The sequence below is a fragment of the Cupressus sempervirens genome, chromosome 6, assembly GCF_028749045.1.
Source record: "Cupressus sempervirens isolate cs-2001-9-10 chromosome 6, ASM2874904v1, whole genome shotgun sequence".
Classification (NCBI taxonomy): domain Eukaryota; kingdom Viridiplantae; phylum Streptophyta; class Pinopsida; order Cupressales; family Cupressaceae; genus Cupressus; species Cupressus sempervirens.
The window spans coordinates 87,576,442-87,600,338 of NC_143123.1; the positions used below are offsets into that span (position 1 = coordinate 87,576,442).

Sequence of the window (23,897 nt, forward strand, 5' to 3'; positions counted from 1 at the left end):
CAGCAGCAAGGAATTTTAGAATAGTCTATTTGGTCATTGTAAGCTCCTATCACAGCCATACAGCTGCTGTACCAGTTGTAGTTCTTAACCTAGAAGGATCAGTCAACAATACCACTCCAATTAGGTCTATGTGAGTTGAAATTTGTAATTTCAAATATGATTTCAGTTTTAGACATATTTCCAGCTTGTGGCATTGCAAAAATCAATAAAATCAGACAAGAGTTTTAAAATTTATGTTTGAATCTAATATGAACACTTGAAGTGATCAAGGCTTTGTACCGGCCATTAAATTTATCAAAATTTGGTTCAGGTCCAGTATTTGAAGTGTAGAAGGGTTTGATCAAGTATTTTCCATCATTATTTGTAATGTTCAGATTGTTTGTTGTTCCAAAAAAAGTATAAAAACTCCAAAAATAATTAACTGGGATATTACAATGCAGCTAAGAGACCACTACACCAAAAGTTTGGACTATTGGTGAATGACCCACTGATGTTAAAGAGTAAAATTTTTGTTCCACCGAATCACCACCACAGGTAAACCCCCTCATGCACGAAAGGCTACTAGTCCAATCATCTAGTTCCAGTACATGCCCACTAGTGCAACAAAGGAATGTCCACTGGGGTTTAGCTACAGGCATTACAAGCCTGCCGTTACAAGCCTGCCGCGCACTCCACAAGGCTCGAGAGCAAGACCTCAGCTCTAATACCAAGCTAACTGTCCATTACACCAAAAGCCTAGACTATTAATGAATGGTGCCCACAACTGTTAAGGGTGAGGCTTTTGTCCCACCAGAGCACAACCACAAATGAAACCCCTCACGAACACATGCTTGTTACCCCCACCATCTAGTTCTGATACATCCATGCCAGTATCACAAAGGAACATCTGCTAAGGGGTATGGCACACATGAGCACATGGTGTGATGGTATGCCTATTGGTTGTTTGGAAATAAGTACCAAGTTCAAGTTCAATAGTGGGCATTGTTGTGTCAATTAAGTTGATCCTTCGTGAACAATGTGTTTCAAGAGGTTCCTTGATGGGCAATATTTTCTAGTGTACAGAGGTGGGTCCTCCAATTTGTGGTCTCACCCATTGGGATTGGTTAAATCTAGTTCACCAATTGGTATTTGTTAAATCCTAGATTTAACATATCAAATATACAAGCATATGAGGGCCACCACTACCTCTAGTCAGTAGCACCAATCTAATGTTGAGCTCTATTAAATTATTAATTCAATTAACTCACCTCCTCTTATACACTAGTCACTATTAACTTCTCTGTGCCAACTTCTATTCAAGAAGCAACTGTCAAGTTCTACTTTTGCATATAGAAAGAACTAGTAGTAATAATCCAAGATCACAGGTAGAGGTTTTAGTATTTTGCTAAAGTAATTTTAAAATCCTGCAGCTAAGGCCATTTGTGAGGCACATGCAAATGTCAAGTGTAATAAATTAATAGTTTAGACAATATATCACTGACATGCATAAAAACCAGATTTAAACCTAGGTTGGCCTGCATGCAATGAGTGTAGAACCATTATCTGTATCATAGTAGGATAAAATTTACAGGGTGTTAGCATGGGTGGCAAAAGTGCAAAGAATTTAGGTGTTTTTTACAAATAACAAAGGCAGAGTGAGGCTAGAGCCATTATACATTTTAAGGTATTGGAATGGTTTAGCAGAAGCACAAGAATTTTCATTTGAAACAAGAAAATCAAAGGCAGAATTTGAAACCAGAAAGTCAAAGGTAGAATAAATAAATGATATAATAACATATAAAAAACAAGCAAAACAATTGGATGTAGTTATCATGCCAAATATAGTATGTGCAAATCAGAATAAACTCACAAATTGTCCCAAATATGAAAATGATATCATATACAACAAAAATATCAGTAAATAAGTACAGAGACTTGAAACCTTTCAATTTCAAAACCTTCAAGCTTCATAAGGCGAATTAAAATAACTTTTGGTAGCCTCAAATGCTGAATTTAAATCTTTTGAGCGCCTTTTTATGACTGGGCAAAGGCTGCATTTATTGAAATGATCACAGTTGTTTGTTTTCTTTTCTTAAAAGCTTTATTTTATAGTTAGAACCAGAGTTTTAAAATCAAAAGACTTGCTCCCACGCATCAAGAAGGAATGGGGAACTTCCCCATCCAAAAATAAAGCTTTTATGTGCCACCTTGAATTTAAAATTTTGGTACCACGGCTCTTTTATGAGTAATGCTAGAATGATGTATCTGGCTCTATTGAATTCAACAGTTTAAAACCCAAGCTCTTTCACATTCTTAAAGCTATCCCTTGCTGAGATTTATATAAATAGGGCTGTCGCTCTTTGTTAAATAAATATGAATATTTTGTCAACTTCAGAAGCTTAAAAACAAGGTTCTAATAAGAGAGATGTGTCAGACTTTATTCAATTTAAAAGCCAACTTTTCTTAGAGCTCTCTTTGTGATATCACCTTCCTAAGCTGCCCTAAAATCACAATTGCATTAAATTTCTCAGTAATAATGTGCTCCAAGACTTAAACACTGCAACAATAAACAATGTGTGTGCATGTATGTATATATACTCACACGAACCCTAGCCAGTCCAGCTGTGGTTTCCTAATTCAAAATCGCAAGACGGATGCAATAAGGCTAGGGGCAATCAAGCCTACAGATGGAAGCAACAATGAAGATGAATTGTGTACCTTATATGAAAACATTAAATGGTGCTGAATTAACGGCATTAAGAAGATCAATATAGAAGGGGACTCACTCATAATAGTTAACGCTATTATTTCCAAAAAGGCCACGAGCTAGAAACTACGGCAGCGGGTGAACACCATAACATATATCTTGGACGATATGGATAGCTACACAATTTGACACATTTACCCCTGATTTCCTTTCAAAAGCTGCATGTCAGGAGACAGATTTTGTCATTACGGCAGACATGAACTGTTAGATTGAACTAAGGGTAATCATCTAGGAGGAACAAAGTGATAGCTCGATGACGAGAACAGTCGGGTAGCGTATAAGTAAAGGAAAGGCAGAATACCTTCCACAGGGTAGATCATTTGGCTGAAACAAGGCAAGCATCCTTTTTCTCAGAATTTGACAAAGGTGCAATAATGGCAAGCTCAACTACTACCTCAAGGGTTATGAATGATTTCCTCTACACCACAGGCGTAAAATGCAGCTGCACATTAAAAACTATTAAAGAACAATTGAGAGAGGTGTTCCCCTTCTCAGGAGACGTGAGGAAGGAATCATTCAGAATATTATTGGTGAAAAATTATTGGCAGAGAATCATGTGCACAATGTCCAACAGCTGGAGCAATGTGTTTCTATCATACTGCAAACCACAGATGATTTAGATCAGACTCACAGTGCTATCCAGAGGTTGGTGCACCCACAGCTCAAGGAAATAGCGATGGATGCCCTCAAATCCATGTCAATGAGACTCAACACAAGGTTGATAGCAGACACAATTTGCATCGAAGCCATAAAGAATAATGATCAGCTTGTTGGTGTTGTGGAAGGCATGCAAATCACTGTTATAATAATATCTCCTCAGTTAGATTATTTTAATTTTTAATGGTCACTTCTAGACATTGTAAATATCTTGTATAATAGATTATTTCTATTATTTGTAATTTACTAATTTTGTATGTTTCCTTTTAGAAACATCTCTTTTGTATAATCTATAAGAACAATTCGTTCTTAGTAAAAAAAATCATCCAATAATTTACAAATTTCTTTGTAATATGCTATCAAAGCAAGGCTTTTTTCCCAAAAAAAATTATAATTTCTTCCTGAAATCATTAGGTCTAAAAAAATTTGAAATCGCTTGGCATTCAAAGTTCTCTGCAGATTTTCAAAATTGTTAGGCCTCCCCAATCATTTGTGCTGATATCTTTGGTGGCTTTTTGCTTTCAACGCCAGTTTTTGTCTATTTTTACCACATTGATTTTTGTGAGGTGTTATGGTGTCATTCTTCTTTGCAGCCCATCTCCAATCTCAGTAAAATCCTCATGTTTCCTTCTACCAATTCCTTTTCATCCTTGTAACTTAGTAAAATCACATTATTTTTTGCATCAAAAGACCTTCTGTGATCCAATTTTGGCAGCTAGGGTTTTCTATTACAAGAGTCAAGGATTCTAACTTGTGAATTGCAGGCCTCTATCTTCTTAGGGTTTTTCAAACAAAATCATGTCTAGAAAAGAAGTTTTTCCCCACCCATGGTTATTCCATCAACTCACGTAACAATTTTCTCTCTACTACCAATGGGATTTGTGGTAAATCCATCGCCTACCATCTTTATCACCATTTTTGGGCCTCCTTCACGAGCATTTTCCATTTTTGACTAATATTGAGGTCATTTTTTTGCACAAACATGAAGGCTTCATGACCACCTAGGGTTTTGTATTTTCAACTAGGGTTTTGACCCGTTTGGTCAAAGTCAAAATTTAATTTTTTTCCAAAATTCTCAAAAAGTCCAAGGCAATCAAAAATTCAATGGCATAAACTACATTGCTTGGAAGCAACACATGATGACAATCTTTGAATACAAATGTCTTGACTACATTGTTTTGGACAAGACGACTTGCAAATAGATGAAGGCAAAGAGCAAGATAATTTTAATGAGCAAAATCTGTTGAGAAACTAGGATCGCTTCTGCAAATGTAATAGCATTGTCATCATATTGATGCGTTCCAAATGCAGATCTGAATGACTTATGAATATGAGAGGAGACATGTCTCTATGGTTAATCATCATAAAATAATATATTAACAATAACATATATATATATATATATATATAAGTAGATATATTTGTCTAAATGATGATTTCCCAATAACCACAAAAGAATTATCTTCAGGTCAATTCAATCCGACTGAAGCTACAATCTTAACACTCTCTCTTAGCTAGGGAGGATTGTTATATAACACATTATGCTTTTAAGCATATGGAGAGATATCATCTCTATACGATATTCCTAAAATGGCATATCAACATATATCCATCAACTTACATGTAACCTTTCAATATTATCCTAAGTATGAATCAACAAGTATTATCAATCATATGATATTAATCATACTTATATTATTTTGGTATGTGCATTGGCATCAAAACCTTAATGCCTACCAAAAGAATATGTTATATCTTAGAAAGATGTGCGTTATCTGATCTCCGACTGTAACGAACGGTTTTCCATATCAAAAACAAAGACAGTTTATATAAAGATTTTCCAACATTCATTGAATAGATAACTGAAATCCTTTTTCATCTGAAATTAATTGTTTTTAACAATTAACTGAAATAACCATATCCATATCAATGATCATCTAAAAATAACTAGATTAACGATTAACTAAAAATAATTGTATTCATGATCATCTGAAGTAACTAGATTAACGATTAACTGAAAATAATTGTATTAATAATCAACTGAAATAACTAGATTAACGATTAACTAGAAATAACTGTCTTAATGATCAACTAAAAATAACTGTATCAATGATTAACTGAAATAACTAAGTTATCAATTAACTATCTTTTCTACATACAAGTAAATGCTTATCAAGAAAAGAAGAAAAGAAACATACAGGTATCATCCGAAGGGTCTTTAGCTGGTTGTGCAAGCCTCGACTTTTGGTAAGAGGAGAAGCATTGACATAGGCTTAACCTCCTAACCTTGGACCATACTTATCTCCACACAATCTATTGAATTAGAAAGGCCCTCCCTACCTCGGGATCGGGCTTGGGATGTTCTTAGTCCAACCACCTGAGCATCTTGGTGTTTAGAATGTCTGCACAGTTATGAAACGGACACATTTGCATAAATGGCACCACTGACATCAAGCGATCATTAGATGGCAAACACGCCTTTAAACTACCTTGGCCAAGGATTTCTAATGGGTTCAACGACCCGGTCACCACCGCTCGACTTGACAACAAGTTACATTATTAGGGACGAGCATGAGCTAATTAATAATATGTTTTTAATTCTTTATATCTGACTTTTATTCTCTGTCATTTGCAAATTCCATGTCACCTCTTCACCTTTCCATGGCTATAGAACAGGTGACTCCCAGGCGTCGATTCTTAGAGCAATCTGCTCTATCCATTGGTTCTTAATTGTTTCGTGATTGATATAAATATATATTTCAACTTATCACAATCTTTGATTTGAGTAAAATATTCTTAAAGATTGCAGAATTTATTGTTTAATTCTAATCTCTATTTGCATGATGATTTATGAATCCATACTATGGTTACTTGGTTATCACTTGCCATGAACAAAGCTAAATTAAAAAAAAGTTCAATCTGTGAAAATCAAACAAGATATCAAACATGATAACATCATGATAAATATTGAAACTTGCTGCTATGAAATTCGATGTTATTGCACCTTTTATACAAGGAAGTCAAATTGGAAAAATTGGTTTCGGGTGTTTCACATAACCTAGACAAATTGAAGATATTGTCTTGCTGAACACTCAGCTACTTCGCCGCACCTTACTTGCAAATATCTAATCACAGCTCCAACCAAAATAGCACTCACAATTTCTAGCACAATGTCTAAATGGGCATGAAATCGTGGGAAAAGATACAGAAGGGTATTAGCAAAGATATCGGCACAGGAAGAATGTAATTGGGTGTTATGGGGAGGCAGAAATGATTACTGGAAAACGTAGCACAAACAAGGCAATCGGTTGTTACAAGGAGGCGAAAATGATTACTGGAAAATGTAGCACAAACAAGGCAGTCGGGTGTTTGGAAAATATGTCCGCTTTCTTCTCACGGCTTCAATAAAAAGGAATAGGACATGACCTCTTAGCTTCCGTAACATTAGAATATTTGTCAATTTAATACGCTAAGTGTTTAATTGGTTATAAACAAGAAAAGAATAAAAATGGAAAAAGATTGGAAGGTTATAATTCGACTATTATTATAATTTATATTTATATATGTACATGTAAATATATTAGTGAGGTGGCATCGTTTTATTATAAGAAAATAATTTAACGATGCCGCTTCATTTTTATATCTATATTATAATAATATGATGAAAGATCATTTTAAATCCTTTGAGGTACGTTTTATATTTTAATTCAATTATTTTATGTTTTTTTAATTATTTATTTAAAAGCTCATGTGGGTCCCACAAATGTATCCTGTGTTCAAGTTGTTAGGTCCTTACCAAAGAAGTTTAAGGTCATATCTATCAATCCTATTAACTGGACTAAGCAAGTATCCCGTTTCGATGACCCCATTTAGCAATGCTTCCCCACTTCATCTTCTCCTACAATCACCCGTGAAAACACTTCCACCATAATAACAATTCTATAATAATTTTCATATAAACATTTAAAAGACTTTAAATTATTAACCATAATTCCAAAATCAAGCAACTGCTAAACATCATATATCAACAATTAATGGTTAACGACCATCTTCATTAACAGTTAATACAACGGATATAAATAACTACCTACTTCACATGATCATGAAAGAAAAATCCATTAAATCCAATAGCTATAAGCAAATTTAAAACTAGGTCAAAATTTTGGGATGTAACACCGACACTTTGAGACAACAACTAAATGTAGTCTACCAAATAACAGAACAAGAACAACAAATACAGTGTCATTAATGTCATGAATCGATGCTTGATACATGAAAGGAACTATCATAGTGTATATATATATATATATATGTATAGCCCGATCAGGGCAAGATCATAAGGTATCGAATAGCATGAGATATCAATATGTGAGGTAAATCAAACATATACATATATTCATGTGTATGTATTTACATATGCATGTATATACATATATGTATGTTCCATATACTGATATTAGATCCAACCGAAGCTATTACTTTAACACCTCCTAGCGAGGAAGGATACGATCAATTTCTTAATCTCTCATATTTGAGTTTGCATTAAAAATGCTTATACACAGTTATATCCCTTTAAGAATATATATATATATATACACTCTGATTTTCGGTACATTTCGGGACACAAACATAGACGATCAAATAGTCAATCTTGATCTCATGATTTCTAGCTCAATCCAAGACTATCATGATTTACTTATTGTCATGACTTCTAGCACAGTCCAGGACAACAAGTTAATATAGTCTATCACGACAATGGATCAAGAATACAACACAACCACAATATCATGATTTCCGACTCATTACGAGACAACAATTTAATGTAGTCGATCATGATACATTTTGTTAACATGATTATTGGCACATTCCAGGACAACAACTTAATGAAGCCTATCATGATAACATGGTCAAGCTATTGCTAGGATCGTCACCTTACAATAGCAACCTCACACATTATATCAAATGAAAGATCGTCACCTTTCATGACATGAATCACAATAGCATCATGTCGTAACTCACATGATATCCATCATGAACCAAGTAAGAGGGTGGAACAAGGATTTCAACCTCAAACTTCTCTTCCCTTGGTACTTTTCTTTCATAACTTATTAAAAAGGAATCGCACCTCGTAAATCTCCCTCTGAACAAAAGATTCTGGGAAGTCAGGTCCTCTAATTACTCCCTTAGAAGCTCTCTTCGCCCAAGGATGCCTATCGGACTCCCTCTTAAGTCTGATATCAATCTTCCAACTTTCTAGTGATAAATCATTATTTCCTCATGATGTACACAGTGGTAGGCCCATCAATGTCACACACATGTATTTGGAGTATCAATCTTCTGAGCTCCTTTTGTTGCCTGATGCACCATTCTTCTCTTCCTGCAAGAGCATCCATGTAGACCAAATAATGGAACAAGAGTACATTTAGGCACGTGACTCTTATTATTCATACATATAAGCAAGAGACTATAATAACAAATAAGTTTAATACCCAAAGATAATATACTGATTTATACATCAACATCCTTGGTATAAATGCTCCAATGAAGGTCCATATACATCAAATCAAAAAATGTTTCCAATGGGGAATGAAACATTGGTTAATGTAATTATTCATCCCCCCACAATGTAAAATTCCCACTCTTATATTGTTGACAATTTTGGATCTCTTCAAATATGGCAAACTTCTTTCCTTGTTTTTTAAATATATCTTAGAACCTTAGTCTCTCAGCCATGTAGCTCTCACTCCCTCTTATTCAACCTTTCACGCACATCCCCTTCAAACAGTGAACTTCTAAAGAACTAACAATGGTTCACATCTTTTCTGCGGATAGCCAAACCTCCATTTCAATTATTCAATCTAGTGCCTATGTGTCACACTCTTCCCAAAGCCTACAAAGGTATATGAATCACTTATTTCATCTATTAGTTTGTGAGTATAGTCACATTTTGCAAATTTGTATCCCTTCTTTTGTTATGATCACTGTCCACTATCAATATGACCAATTTATTTATTATCATAACCATAATCCATGTCAACATGATTTACTCCCTCTGAATCTCAAGCTCTCTTCCCTGCAAGAATATTCTCAGAGGAAAAGATCAAGGCAAATAGCTCTTATAGTACACATAGAATTACAGATAAGAAGTTAACCACTAAAGATATAATAAAAATTACTTATTACTTTCCATATAACTTCTCATTTTTACTACTTTACATATAACTTATCATTTTCTCCTTATACTATACGAAATGAGTTTGTTTTATAATAATTATATATAAATCCTAATTCATATTCATATAAATAAATAGCCATACTTATATGAAATCCATAACGTTTATTTTCTTACCATGATATTATAGGATTATTGATTTCCTTACTATTCCATATAATAATTCATTAAAATTATTGAGTTAAGATTAGAAAATCTAAAAGTAAGGAGACCACTGAATATATACTTACCCCATGTTATTTAATTTATTTGAAACCTTTGTGCTGCACGCAGTGTCTTATGTTTTTCAACTATTTTCGTTGTTTTAACAAAGCTCTTCACTGACGAATGTGTGCACGCTCTTATTCACCTCAGCCCAATTGCATCCTGGCTCCCCTTTTTTTACTCTTTTATCATTCACCATCTTTCTTATCCATTTTTTAATGTATCTAAACTTCAGTGGTCTTCTGTGTGCTATGTTAATTTTCGTGGTTAATAATTCACATGTCTTCTTTCATGGTTTGATGCATGGTATTCATTTTTTTTTCATTTATGTTTCCAATAGGAAAGGTATGTGGAATTTGACTTGACATTGTCTCATTGCATCTATTTGCAACCTCCAACCATGATTTCTAATATTAATAGCATTAAGAAACCAATGAAACAACTCTAGTTGAAGGTCACTATAATGTGATTCTCAATAAGATTCTTTCTCCTTCCATGTCCTTCCTATGCAATGCATCAAGGGCTAGCACCACAAATTGTTCCAATGTTGCTTTATCGAGTACAACCTCAAAAACCCTATAACTCAAAAGTTAGAATGGTTTTGAAAAGGCTATTCAGCAATTGAACAAGAACCTTAATAACATAGAATCCCAAGGATATAATCATTAGTTCAACTATGTCATGCCCCCATCGAGATACATACTCCATCCGTCTACTAAAGAGTATGATAATGATTAAAATTTGATTTACATCTATATTCAGATCGTACCATTCCAAGATATATATTTACTTATCATATACTGGTACCCTAAAAAAAATGGGGCATGGAACATTATTTAATATCACAGAGATGGAAAATCAGTATCGCAGAAATCACAAATTGTTATCACAAAGGGTTGGTCAAATAGGATATTGCAGTGCTGAACGCTTGAAGAGGAAACTAATCTTGTGTACAACATTCACTATCTTCCCATTTCCTCATAGTGTGGACTCTCCTTATTTTGCGCTGAATTCTCCATTAGCAGAACATCCATTTGGAATCTCTTCAAGTTACGATCCAAGCGTTTTCTTTACAATCTTTTATTGATTGTATTGATCAAATTATATTCCTGTTGGGTTTCACATAAGAAGTGTTATTTCCATCTTCCATATCTTATTTGATTTGTCTGGCGGCTCCATCTCACGTACAATTCAAAGAAATGGGCCTGCTATTTATTATGACCAATATGGGATATATCCCCGAGGCAACTACAAGCTTACTCTACCTCATGTATGAACTAGATGGATTCCATGTATCCAGTTTCAATGCTGATGTTATTGTCCTCATCTGCGATGTCTTCCAAACTGGGGTTCGATGCCCCATCAAATATCGATTGTATTTCATGTAACATTGGTGTGCGACTTAATTTATGCTCTCCGTATCATTTCTTTCAGATATGGCCGTCAATCCATGCGTAACAAGGTTTCTTGAGAATAGTATATAGCATTCATGCATTCATTTGAGTGAGGATTGATGGCTCTTGATGTCAAACCATGGGAATATGTTCTCCTCAGTCCCTTTGTTTTCTGATATAATAGTTCCACTATTGTTTGTATTAAATACTTCTACGAGGCCTATTATCATGTGCAGAGGAAGGGCTATTAGATCCTTGGATCTGTGAATGGATGCTACAACTTTCTTTGCCTCTCTGTTCAATGTTTTATTCTTCCGTAATGAGTGCACACTTTATCATCCTCTTATTTTCCATTTATAGTTGGCTCTGATACCATGTTGAGAAACTAGGATCACTTCTGCAAATGTAATAACATTGCCATTGTATTGATGTGTTCCAAATGCAGAACTGAATGACTTATAAATATGAGAGGAGACATATCTCATGAAGAGACATGTCTCTATGGTTAATCATCATTAAATAATATATTAACAATAACATATATATATTTATGTATGTGTATGTATGTATGATGATTTCCCAATAACCACAAAAGAATTATCTTTAGGTCAATTCAATCCGACTAAAGCTACAATCTTAACAAAATTGAGAAGTTGTTATGCTCATCAAAGTCTAAGTCACTATTGATCAGCTCCCACAGGTTCCTTCTAGTAAAATAGTTGTTTGGAGTCGTATATAAGGTTTGCATGAAACCTCATATAAGAGTATTTCATTCTTCCTAAAGAACATGCTCTTCTCGATCATGATGGATGATCAAGTATCCCTACAAGATCATGTCAATAAAATCAAGGATATTCAAGATCACTTGGAAGCCGCTGGATGCAAAATGGAAGAAATTCTCAACGTTGCTTCTACTCATTTTGATGATTCATTTTTCAATCCCTAGATAATGCTTCTACAGAAAATCCCTAGGAACAACAATTCATCAATTACCACCTCATCTTCAAGCGCCCAAGCCTTTTCAACTAAACTCCATAAGGATATAGGCATCTATCAGTTCTCTTAACAGAATCCTTTTGCTCATACATCAAAGTCTCGAAGAAGAAAAATATCCTATGCAATTATTGCCATACGTTTGGTCATATGAAGTTGGAGTGTTGTAAACACTTAGCTACTCAAGCCAAGCAACCTAGTTCATAGGCTAAAGCACATGCTGCAAAGCACAATGAGCAAGGTGAGTTTGGCTTTTATGACTTCATGGCTAAAAGACCTACATATCATGTCAAATCCTCTACCTAGTAAATTGATTCAAGTGCCTCGCGGAACTCCACTCATCGTCGAGACTGGTCCATAGTTTTTCAGCCATTTTTGAAGGAGATGAAGAAGAGGCAATATACACATACAGTCTGGTGGAAGGAAATTGATTTTCCTTGAAGTGTACTACGTTCCAACAATGGAACTCAACCTTCTCCCAGTCAATCAAATTCTGAGACATTCTCCTCGGCTAGATGTGACCTTCATTACACATTTGTGTAGTGTCATTGAACAAGAAACTCAATCTATAGTTGTCGTAGGTGTTGAGGATCATGGTCTTTTCAAACTTGTTGACTCTAGTGATTCTCAAGGGCTTGCTATGACAGTCGAGCACTCCTCTATTAGTACACACTAGCATCAATGATATAGGCACCTAAATGTGGAGTATCTTTCTTAGCATGCTTGAGAGGATCTTGTCATTGAACTACCAGAGATTTAGACCCAAAACCTTGGAGTTTGCAAAGTATGTCAGGCTAGAAAGCAACATGGCACTCCTCCTTCAGATGGTGACTCCTAGAGAGCTTCTAAGGTATTACAACTGATCCATTCTGATGTTAGTAGACCATGGCTAATCCCTTTGTTATTGGGTCCAGGTAGTTTTTACCTTTTGTTGACGATTTGAGTTATGAGGGTGCATTTCCTTCGTAAAAAATTAGAGGTGTTTGTTTTGCTTCAAAAGTTCGAATCATTTGTAGAGTCTAGTCGACATATTGTTACTCTTAGCACTAACAATGGGGGCGAATTTTGGTTCCCTTCCTTCTCCTATTTTTGTGAACAACATGACATAAATCACCAATTAACAACAACCTACACCCCTCAGCAAAACAGTGTTGTTAAGCCTAGAAACCGCATCATTACTGAAATGGCTAAGTTCATGCTTGAACACAAGATTGTTCCAAAGAAATTTTAGATTGAAATTGTCTACATCGTTGTTTATCTTCTCAACCGCTCTCCTACAATGGTGTCAAGAAGCAAACACTAGAAGACGCTTAGTCAAGTTGTAAGCCTAGAATCAGTCATCTCAAAGTTTTTTGCTCCATTGCATTGCCTAAATCCCTGATGATAAACACACCAAGTTAGATGCCAAGATCCAGAAACTCATGCTAATTGGCTATAGTGACAATCAGAAAACCTACTACCGCTTGGTTGACGTCGAGTACAATTATTCCATCCATAGTCAATTCTTGCTGAGAAGTGGCAGATATCTCTGCTTCTTACAAGAAGTTTCTCAAAATGAGAAGTAAAATGTTTTTCTCGACGAGATTTCTTGTCAAGAAACTATGAACTTCTCTACGAGAAGTTGGCCACTTCTTGCCAACTTCTCACGGTAACTAGCGGACTTCTCATGGGCAGCAGCAATAAAACTGTGACACGCAGCGAATTGCTTATTTTATTTTCATTTTGCATTTTTCAGCGTTTGGAGGAGAGAAATAGTGTGTATCTTGCCTTAGTTGCGTCTAACTTATTGAAACTCTAGGATGCCATGTTCAATGTTCTCTAACATGTTTTAGAGTGTAATGACTTAGGTCTAACACCATGTTTCTGCAATTTTTCAAAAAAAAATCATAGTTTTCTCAATAATTTCATAGCCTAACACATTTTTGGCTTTTTTCTTTCAAGTTTCAAATTGTGTTTAAACTTATTTAAAGTTTTAATCTATTGGAGTTGGTTCCTAAATATATTTAATAGGTTTCTAAATTTGTGGCTTCAATTTGTATTTTGTTTCTATAGGTTGATTTTACATTAACGGACAAATATAGATTCCTCTACAACTGGGTCAACTACAGCATCTGGAAGTGACCCTATAGACACATGTCCATATGGATGTGTAGGCACGCACACTAAAGGGGCTAAAAATGGGGTATGCAAATATGCCTTTAAAGGACACAAGTATAATAGCATGATATGCATAAAATGTGAAAAAGAACATTACAGAGGAGTGTTAGGGCTAGACCCACTCCCATAGTTTTTACTAGAGCTACTAGGAAGGGGAAGAGAAAGATGTAGACTAGTTTCGTATTGTACTTGACATTTGTATTTGCTTATCTTTTTACAAAGACAATTTGCTATTTTTAGTTTGCTTCAAAGTTCAAAGTCTCTGACGATGGCTGCCAGCACTCGGCGTTCCACATGAGAATGCGATTTTGTGACATACTGCATTTAGATATATCTAGATCAGCTTGTTTGGTTTGTTTACTCATTTACTGACTCATTAGATGCATCTCCTTATTGAATTTTGAAAAAAATAAAATGCATTTCTAATTAAATTTAAATCATTTTTAAAATTTCCAATATTTTTCAGAGAAGTTACCGATTTATCGCTGATATTTCTGATATTTAACTAATGGAGGGATTCAGTTGAGAAGGCTCCAGTTGTTCCTATTCCTCCCTCTCCACCAATTCCTTCTCCTACAAGCTCACCTAGACATGAAGCCACGCAACCTGGTTTTCCTCAGGACTCATCTAAGCTTCTATTTGATGATGATGATCCCATTGCACCTCCTTATTTTGATGCTAGCACTTCTACTCTGCAACCTAAATGGTGGGCTAAGATGATTAGCAATCTTCATGATGATGACTCATCAAAGGTATAATTGCTTGGAAGAAGAACAAACCTTTTGACTTTGAAAAAATTTCTCTGCATCCATAGTGTGTATGAGCCTCAAACATACGCTGAGCCGAAAGGGATACCTAAGTGGAAAGAAGCTATACAAATTGAGCATCATAGACTATTGAAAAATAACACTTGAATTTTGTTAGATCTTCCCTAAGGAAAGAAACCCACTGATTGCAAATGGGTCTACGATGTCGAGTACAAACTTGATGGACTTTAGATAGGTACAAGGCTTGTCTTGTTGCCAAAGATTTCTCTCAACAGAAAGGAATTGATAATGAAGACAACTTTGCTCCCACTACAAAGATGAGCACCATCAGATTAGTCCTTGCCATGTCAGCTCAATATGAGTGGAAGAACCATCACATAGAGGTAAAGAGTGCTTTCTTAAATGGTGAGTTAAAGAAGTGGACATGACACAACCTCCTAGATTCAAAGTTGCTAGTAAAGAACACCAGGTACTCAAAGTGGTGAAAGCACTCTATGGCCTCAAACGGTCTTCTCAAGCATGGTACATGAAAATTAATAAGTACCTCATAAATCAGGGTTTATAGAGGATTCCTACCTCAAATCTATATGTCAAGACTACTAGTTGTGATATCATCATTTTTGTTATATAAGTTGATGATTTAATTATCACAAGCAATTTTGAATCATTGATTTAAGGAATCAAATGGGATTTATGTTAGTGTATTGACAAGACCAACCTTGGACTTCTCTACTACTACCTAAGCGTCAAGGTTTAGCAATAGTCACATGGCATCATCATCTCTCAATCTAAATATGCAAAGGCTCTACTAAACAAATTCAGAATGCAGAATTGTAAACCTACACCTATGCCTATGGAGTTTGGTCTAAAGTTATCAGCCAAATCTAATTCTTTTATTGACAATGAAATCACATTCTGACAACTAGTGGGCAGTTTGATGTATCTCATTGCCATTGGACCTAGTCTTAGCCATAGTAACAAGACTCGTTGCGAGTCAAGCGAATCGTCTGAGTTAGCGAGTCAAGTTATCTCAACCGGGTCAAAATGACCTGTGACCCTGGCTTAACGAGTCAACTAAGCTGACTCGTCTGACTCGCCTAGGTGACTCGGCTAACTCATCTGACTCGGCTGATTTTTACTTTTTTTGCCTTTGTAGTTACGTAATCAATGTATGTTATTTATGTGATCAAATTACCTTCTATTTTATGATGTTATTGTGTCTTTGATCTTTATTCAATAATGGGTGCATGGAATTAATTTAAATCCAAAAAAATCTCTAAATTTCAAGGGTTTTATCACTTTGTCGATTCATAGGCGAGTCTGAGCCACATCACGAGTCGAATTACCCTTGCCGAGTCCAAGCCGGGTTCGAGTCTCGTTACTTTGGTCTTAGCTATGCAATAACTTACATATCTCACTTCATGATAGCTCCCACTTCAATAATTAGGCTACAGCGAAGTGCATCCAACACCATGTCAAGGGCACTCCTAATTTTGGAATCCTCTATGGACGAATCGGAGATGCCCAACTCATTGGTTACTCAAACTCGGATTGGAGACGCTGTGCTGATAACAAAAAGTCTACTTTAGGGAATGTCTTCAATTTGGGCACAGTTGTTATCACTTGGACTAGTAAGGAATAGGTCATATCTCTTTCCTCTATAGAAGTTGAATATTGGGGAACAATCAAAGCAAGTTGTGAGGTAGTTTGGCTTCGTAGGATACTTTCTGACATCTATATGTCTTAGGCAAGCCCTTCACCCCTATTTTGCAACAATCAAGGGGCATTCAAACTTGCCAAAAATCCAGTCTTTCCATGAGCGCACTAAGCATATTGACATTCACTGTCATTTTATCCCTCAATTGGTTGTAGTTGGATCCGTGGATTTGCTGGTCATAGTTGGATCCGTGGATTTGCAATTTGTTCCTACAGCTAACCAAGTTGCTGATAGTCTCACCAAGCCCCTACTTCAAAAGAAGTTAGTCAAATTCAGCAGGCAGCTTGGTGTCATAGGTTGACCATTAAGGGAGGATATTAAAATAATATCTTCTATGCATTATTTCTATTTTTTATGGATTTTCTAGATATTGTAAATATTTTGTATAATAGATTATTTCTATTATTTGTATGTTTCTTTTTAGAAACATCTCTTTTGTCAACTCTATAAGAAAAATTCATTACTAGTAAAAAAATATCATCCAATAATTTACCAATTGCTTTGTAATAGCTACAATGCCGCAAACAAAATCTGATACATATGTTTTCTTCCATGGATGCCTTCTTGGATAAGTTCTTTTATTTCTCCTAATTGGAGTGAGTCATATCTTATAATGCGGGGCAGTCACATCCATTCTTTTTTGCAAAGGACACATCCCTTCCCCAAATGAGTCGCCACTCCTTGATAACATTTTTTTAAGTAATCTTTGTCAGCCCTTGGCCTTAAACCTTGGTCAGTCTGAAGGCTATTACTATAGGGAGTCAGCTGGAATGATCTAATAGTCGCTGATTTATATAATGACTTTTGCTCTAAAGCAATTGCTACTGTTAATATACTAATCGCTAGTTTTTAGGTTAACTCGTACTTTTGTAAAATTGTTGCTCAAGTCTTTTGTATGCCTTTTGTCTTGGAAATAATAATGGAGTTGACTAGCATTGGCTTTGCATTTTTTATTTTTGTAATCCAAAGGAAGTCATCCCAATGTTATCTAATTTTGTAAACCCTAAATCAGCTTCATGTTAACCCTAGGCAAGGCATGACACTCTTGATGGGATTTATAAAAAAGGGCTGCAACCAAAGGGAGTCAGCCCAATGTTATCTGGTAATCATCCTTAATTTTTTAAACCCTAAATCATCTTCATGTAAACCCTAGGCAGGGTATGACATTCTTGATGGGATTTATAAAAAAGGGCTGCAGCCTATCATTAAAAATATAATGAATTCGGGAGCTTAAGAGCAAGGTTCTCAGAGAGAGTTGTCTCTGACTTTATTCAATTAGGAAGTCTTTTTTTCTTAAATATCTCTTGATGAGATTTATAGAAAAGGACAATGACCCATCATTTATATAAAAATTCATAAGCCTAGAAACAAGGTTCTCATGATAGAGAGGCGGAATTGAAGTCTATTTTCTGTAAAGAGCTTTCTCACTTTGAGTCATAATCAAAAGCATAAGGAATATTTTTTCAATGTAGTGAACTCTTGATGACAAATTTTTTGTGTTCCACCGGGACGCATCCCCTAGGTTTTTTTACCTCATACCCATACCGGATATGAAACAGAGATGTGGTTACTCCTTTTCACCGTTCCCTATGTCACACCAGAAGGCTGATTTTGGGTAGCGTCCCTGAAACAGCGTTCCACATTGCCAGAAAAACCCCATTCCCATCCTCAATACCTATTCCCATCCCCTTTTCCCAAAACGGCATTAACGCTTAAAAAGGTTTAAAAAGATTGCTTTCCCATCCCCGTGAGCCCCACATGGAAGTTGGGGAATGATAAAAAAAGAAAACCCTATTTTGGCTTTAAAACACAAAAGGCTCAAGTCTTTTCTTTATTTGAATTTATTTGCTAGTTGGGAAGAGGAAGAGGAAGAGGAAAACAACAGTAGCAAGAGATGAGTGCATTTTGGAGGTACAAGAGGAGATTTTGCCTTCATTTCTTCTTCATTCTAGGTATGTTTTTTATTTTCTTCTTGTTTGATTCAAACTTCATTGTTGTTTGTTGTCATTTTTCATTTTTTTCATGGCATAGAGAGGGCATGTCGAATGGAACATTGAAATGTTTTTTTTTCCATAACTTGCAGCAGTATAATACATTGTAAACACTAGAATCCAAAGGCAAAAACATGAGCAGCAGTGAGAATGAGGGAAGTAGTGATAGCATGGATGTTGCCATGCAAGAAACTCAAATGTCACATTTACAAAGACCAAGAAAAAAAACTAATGCAGCCATGGATGATTCTTAAACTGAGCCTAATATAGATGTCCCTATGGAAGATGCAATGCCTAATCCATTTGAGTGCCATTCCAAAGCCCTAAAAAAATATGACAAGGGCCCATTCAACTCTAAGAAACCTCTCCTACAATTTGCCACAAAAGTAGACAACAATAAGAAGAAAAATTTGGGAGGTACTAGGGAATGGGAGTGCCATTATGGATAGGTGAGCAAGGGGTGAAAGAATGCAAAAAAATTAAAGCTGAATAAAAACTTGAGGCCAATAGGTTGGATGTGGAGGGGGAGTTATTGAAAGCAGGGGGTCTTATAGGTACCACCCACACCCTCATTCACTCCCACATTCACTCCCACTAGCACTACTAGTAAAGGGAAGGGAAAGGCCAAGAGAGATACCAATTTAGCTGATTTATTTAACATACAAGCAAGAGAGAGAGCTAAAGAGTCCATTGGAGATTTATTTTTGCTCATGGCATACCATTCCATGTTTCTCATTCCTCATTCTATAAACAAATGTGAAAAGATATATATGTTGCTGGTCCCTCATTTGTACCATTAAGAGAGACTAAATTACGCACCATTGTCCTCGATAAAGAGTACTCAAAAGTAAACATTTTGATGGAGGATATGAGACAAACATGGATGAGTGATGGATGTTCTATCATCATGGATGGGTAGACCAATATCAAACATCAGCCACTCATCAATCTTATTGTCACTAATACAGCAGAGGCCTATTTTCTTAGAGTCATTGATTGTTCAGGAAAAATGAAGGATGCATCCTTCCAATTTCAAATTTTGAAGGATGCTATAAAAGAGGTAGGGACTTCAAATGTTGTGCAAGTAGTCACTGATTCAGCCTGGGTGTGTAAATCAGCTGGATTGATAATAGAGAGCATTTATAAACACATTTTTTGGACCTCGTGTTGTGTACATGCATTGAATAACACCTTGAAGGACTTTAGGAAAATTGATTGGATAAAGGCTATGGTTTCCCAAGCTAGAGACATGCAAATATTTATTTGCAATCATCACACATCTCTTGTATTATTTAGGACACTTTCCAAAAAAGAATTCCTCAAGCCCATGGACACTAGATATGCTAGCTACTTCATTTTGTTGGAGAGGATGTTTGAGGTCCAAAAGGCTTCACAATCCATGGTGGCCGATGCAAAGTGGAATAGATGGCATGAATCAAGCACCTTGGATGGAAGACTTGTGAAAAGAGGAATCCTGGATGAGAATTGGAGGACCACAATGAGGTAAGAAACTTGAATAATTAACTTCACAATTGTTTTGCTGATTTAATAAAAATATTTCTGATTTAAGGACTTACTGATTTTTTAAATATTATGATGTTTCTCACTTGTAATTTTCTTTCATTTGCTCCTTTATTGACCCTATTGTGCAGGTCATTAGATATGTTGATACTGACTCTCCTAGCCTTGGAGAGATTTATGAGACCTTTAATAGCTTGTTTGGGTAGATCAAGCAAGCTATTAAAGACAAGGACCTACTTTGGAGTTCTAAGAGGAGCATCTTACGCCCATTGTGATGAAAAGGTGGAACACTTGAACAACCCACTTCATATGGCAGCCTATGCAGTCAATCCAAAATTGTATGCACCAAGGCCTAGGAGAGTGCCTCCATCTGCTGACGAGGAGGTGAGTTTAATTTATGTTTAAGATTTCTGATAGTTTAATACGTTTTTGAATTTTTTATTTTATTTGTAAAGTTTCTAAACTCTAACTTCTAAATTTATTTTTATTCAATATAGGTGAAGGAGGGCTTCTTCAAGGCCCTTTCTAAAATGTATAATGTAGAGGATGTTGCAAAATTTCGGCAACAATGGCTTGACTTTGCCAATCTTCGTGGTCCAACATTTGGTAGACCAAAGGTGAGGATTGATCAGAGGCGAGGATTGATAGAGCTGTTACATTAGCTCAATGAGATCTAATTGGATGGTGGACACGGCATGGTAGAGATGCACTTGAGCTGAAAAGTCTTGCCATCTGTCTTCTCTCACAGGTTGTGAGTTCCTCTGCTACAGAAAGGAACTGGTCTACATATAGCTTCATCCAATCAGTGAAGAGGAACAACCTTACCTCTAGACGGTCGGAGAAGCTTGTGGTTGTTCACAGTGTATTGCGACTGCAAGAGCAGCAGAGTCTTGAGTGTCGACAAACTCCAACACTGCGTTGGGATGTTAATTCTGAGGATGCATTGTAGATTGATGCGGATGACACACCTCCAAGGCTTACTTGGTGTTCCACTAGATGAGGACCCTCTACCTACCCCTGCCATTGATTTAGAAGAAGTGATTGGCGCTGATCTTGATTTAGATATAGATTTAGATTCCTAGAGGACGGCCATATAATTGGCTTTCCGCTTTGCAAATACTTAAATACATTATTGCTTTTAATTATTATGGAGTTAGACATCTCATTTACACTTCTAGTATTTACTTTCATTATGTCATTTTGATTTCAATGTTAATGCATGATGATGATACATTGATACGTGGAGCTTTTGGCCATTTTTGCTAATTGTATGCGATATTCGGATATCTCATATATATATCATATTGTCATTTTGATTTGAATCTTAAAAGTTTTCAATTTCCATGTATTGATCTTCTAAAATGTCTTACGAATCTATGGTGAATGGTTTATCAATGTTATGATATGCATATTTGAATTCTGTCTCTAATACTCTATAGATTTTTTATATATATATATATATATATATATATATATATATATATATATATAAATCCCCTATATTTTTAATCACCGTCCCCTAAGGTCTTGTCCCCTATATTTTGGCTTCAACCCATACCCATACCGGAAACACATCCCCATTCCCTAAAATGTCCTTGTCCAAGAAACTCCGTGGAGCATAGCGAATTTTATTTAGAATTTGCAATCATCACACGAGAACTCTAAGAGGGATCACTTTGACTGATAGCAATTTTTCTCATCAAAATTGATAATAACTATGGGGAAACAGGTGAACCTCGAAGCTTTGAGCTTTCAAGTTTTTAATCTCTTACAGCTATAAATATAGCTTATGTTAATGTCAGAAACTACCGGTAATTATATGCCACAAGGCAGCATTGAGTTTCACCAAACTTTAATACAAATAAAGAAAAATAACTCCGCCTAATTGAATCACTAGCAAGTCACTACTCCTTCCCCACAGATTGTAGAAAAAACTTGGGATAACATTCAACTAATTTCAAAGCAAATTGGAACACAATATGATTACAATGTATATCAGAAGATCCTCTCTCCCTCCCAGATAGAAAGGAGAGACAATCTCAGGAACAGTAGCTTCCAAAGGCAAAACGCTCCTATTTAATAACTTCCACTAAGATCAAATGCATCGACTCCAAAAATCACATAAAACGGAAAAATTTGAACCAAATACTTGTATAGAGAGAGAATAGTATAGTACCAAAAACTAACCTGTAAAGTCCGTGGCTCGTGTGCCTCCCGCATGGCCTGCACAAGCGCAGCAGTTGCAAGCGCCTCAATATTCCTATTCCGCAGATAAGTCGTACAAGCACAATCTCTGAAGAGCTGAATCGCATGATCCGAAATATCCCTGTCCAATGCCAAAATTGAAGCCACATCCACAATCTGCAAATAGGCTCTCAAATTATCCACCAATCCCAGACAATTATTACTACTATTCACACCCTCATACGAGGCAGAAGCCGCGGGCGGCTCCTCAAGCAAAACCCGCTCAAGCTCCGCCAAATATCCACAAAAAGTCGTAGCCGTGGTCGTAAACAGTGGCGTCCGATCAAGTGACCAGGCGCTAAAAGCCGTAATGAAGCCCGTGTTCTCGAATGGATCATCCTCCATGGGGGGCGGGGGCGGGCGGTCACAGTGGGCGCTGCTGAAATCGGGGGTTACAATGCACAGGGGCGTGTCCTGCGCTCTTTCAACGAAGAGTTCTTCAACCTGCGTTAGGCGCTCTTCCACAACACGACCACATGAGGCGCACTCAGTTATGAAGCGCCCCGCCGCTATGGAAGTGCAGCGGCCCTGCTCTGTGCCTGCACAGTAAGGGCAGGGCACCCTGCTGAACATTGTCAGTCCCCGGTCGTATGAGCTACTTCTGCTACTTCCTGGTTGGAATTCTGGATTCAGGCTTCATTGCGGGCTTCTTCTGTAGGCTCCATTTTCCCCCTTTTTCTCTTGTTTTCCTTGTGCTGTGAAAGCGAAGCACCATTTTGGTGTTGACTGGAGGAAATGACGTTAACATTGGCGGCTTCGTCGTTCGTACACGTATAAATTCGGCCTGCAGCTTTTTTGGGTTTAGGTAGTAACGGGAAAGTTGTCGTCCAATGGATATGGTTTTATGGAGTAGAATTATATCATGTTGTAGGGTAGTCACAGGCTGTGCGTGGGAAGTGACTGTTTTCACGCGACAAAATGCTCTGCCCAGGGCTTTTAATGCTTGTCGTGTGACTTTGGATAGCGTAACAGTAAGTATGAATGAATAATTGAATGATTTTAATAATAATAATAAGCATGATATTATCGATGAATTATATTTGCAGATGTGGATATCTCGAAACTCTTGGCACAATTATTGAACAAGGAGTACAATGAGAAATTAGGGAGGCTCATCATCACCTTGCACAAAGAGTTCTGAATTACTAAAGTCGGTTGTCCCATAGGCTATTCTTAGCCTTATGGACAATAAAAATCTGTCTTATCTTATCTGAATGGTTGAATGATTTGAATAATGTTTGTGAGATCGAAGTAGCTTATAGGATTTCTTAATT

General features: G+C 36.3%; 1 protein-coding gene across 2 annotated transcripts in view; it reads right to left on the bottom strand.

Annotated features, from left to right (window-relative positions):
• PBRP (plant-specific TFIIB-related protein) overlaps window positions 1-23,596 on the bottom strand; it is a 36,252-nt gene extending 12,656 nt beyond the window's left edge. The window contains exon 1 of one of the 2 annotated variants that reach the window (XM_089786869.1): window positions 22,567-23,596. In XM_089786869.1, coding sequence (XP_089642995.1) covers window positions 22,567-23,196 — 630 coding nt within the window. In that variant the 5' untranslated portion in view covers window positions 23,197-23,596. The remainder of the gene's footprint in view (window positions 1-22,566) is intronic. The other variant, XM_089786870.1, reaches the window with a different exon arrangement.
• Window positions 23,597-23,897: the final 301 nt, after the last annotated feature.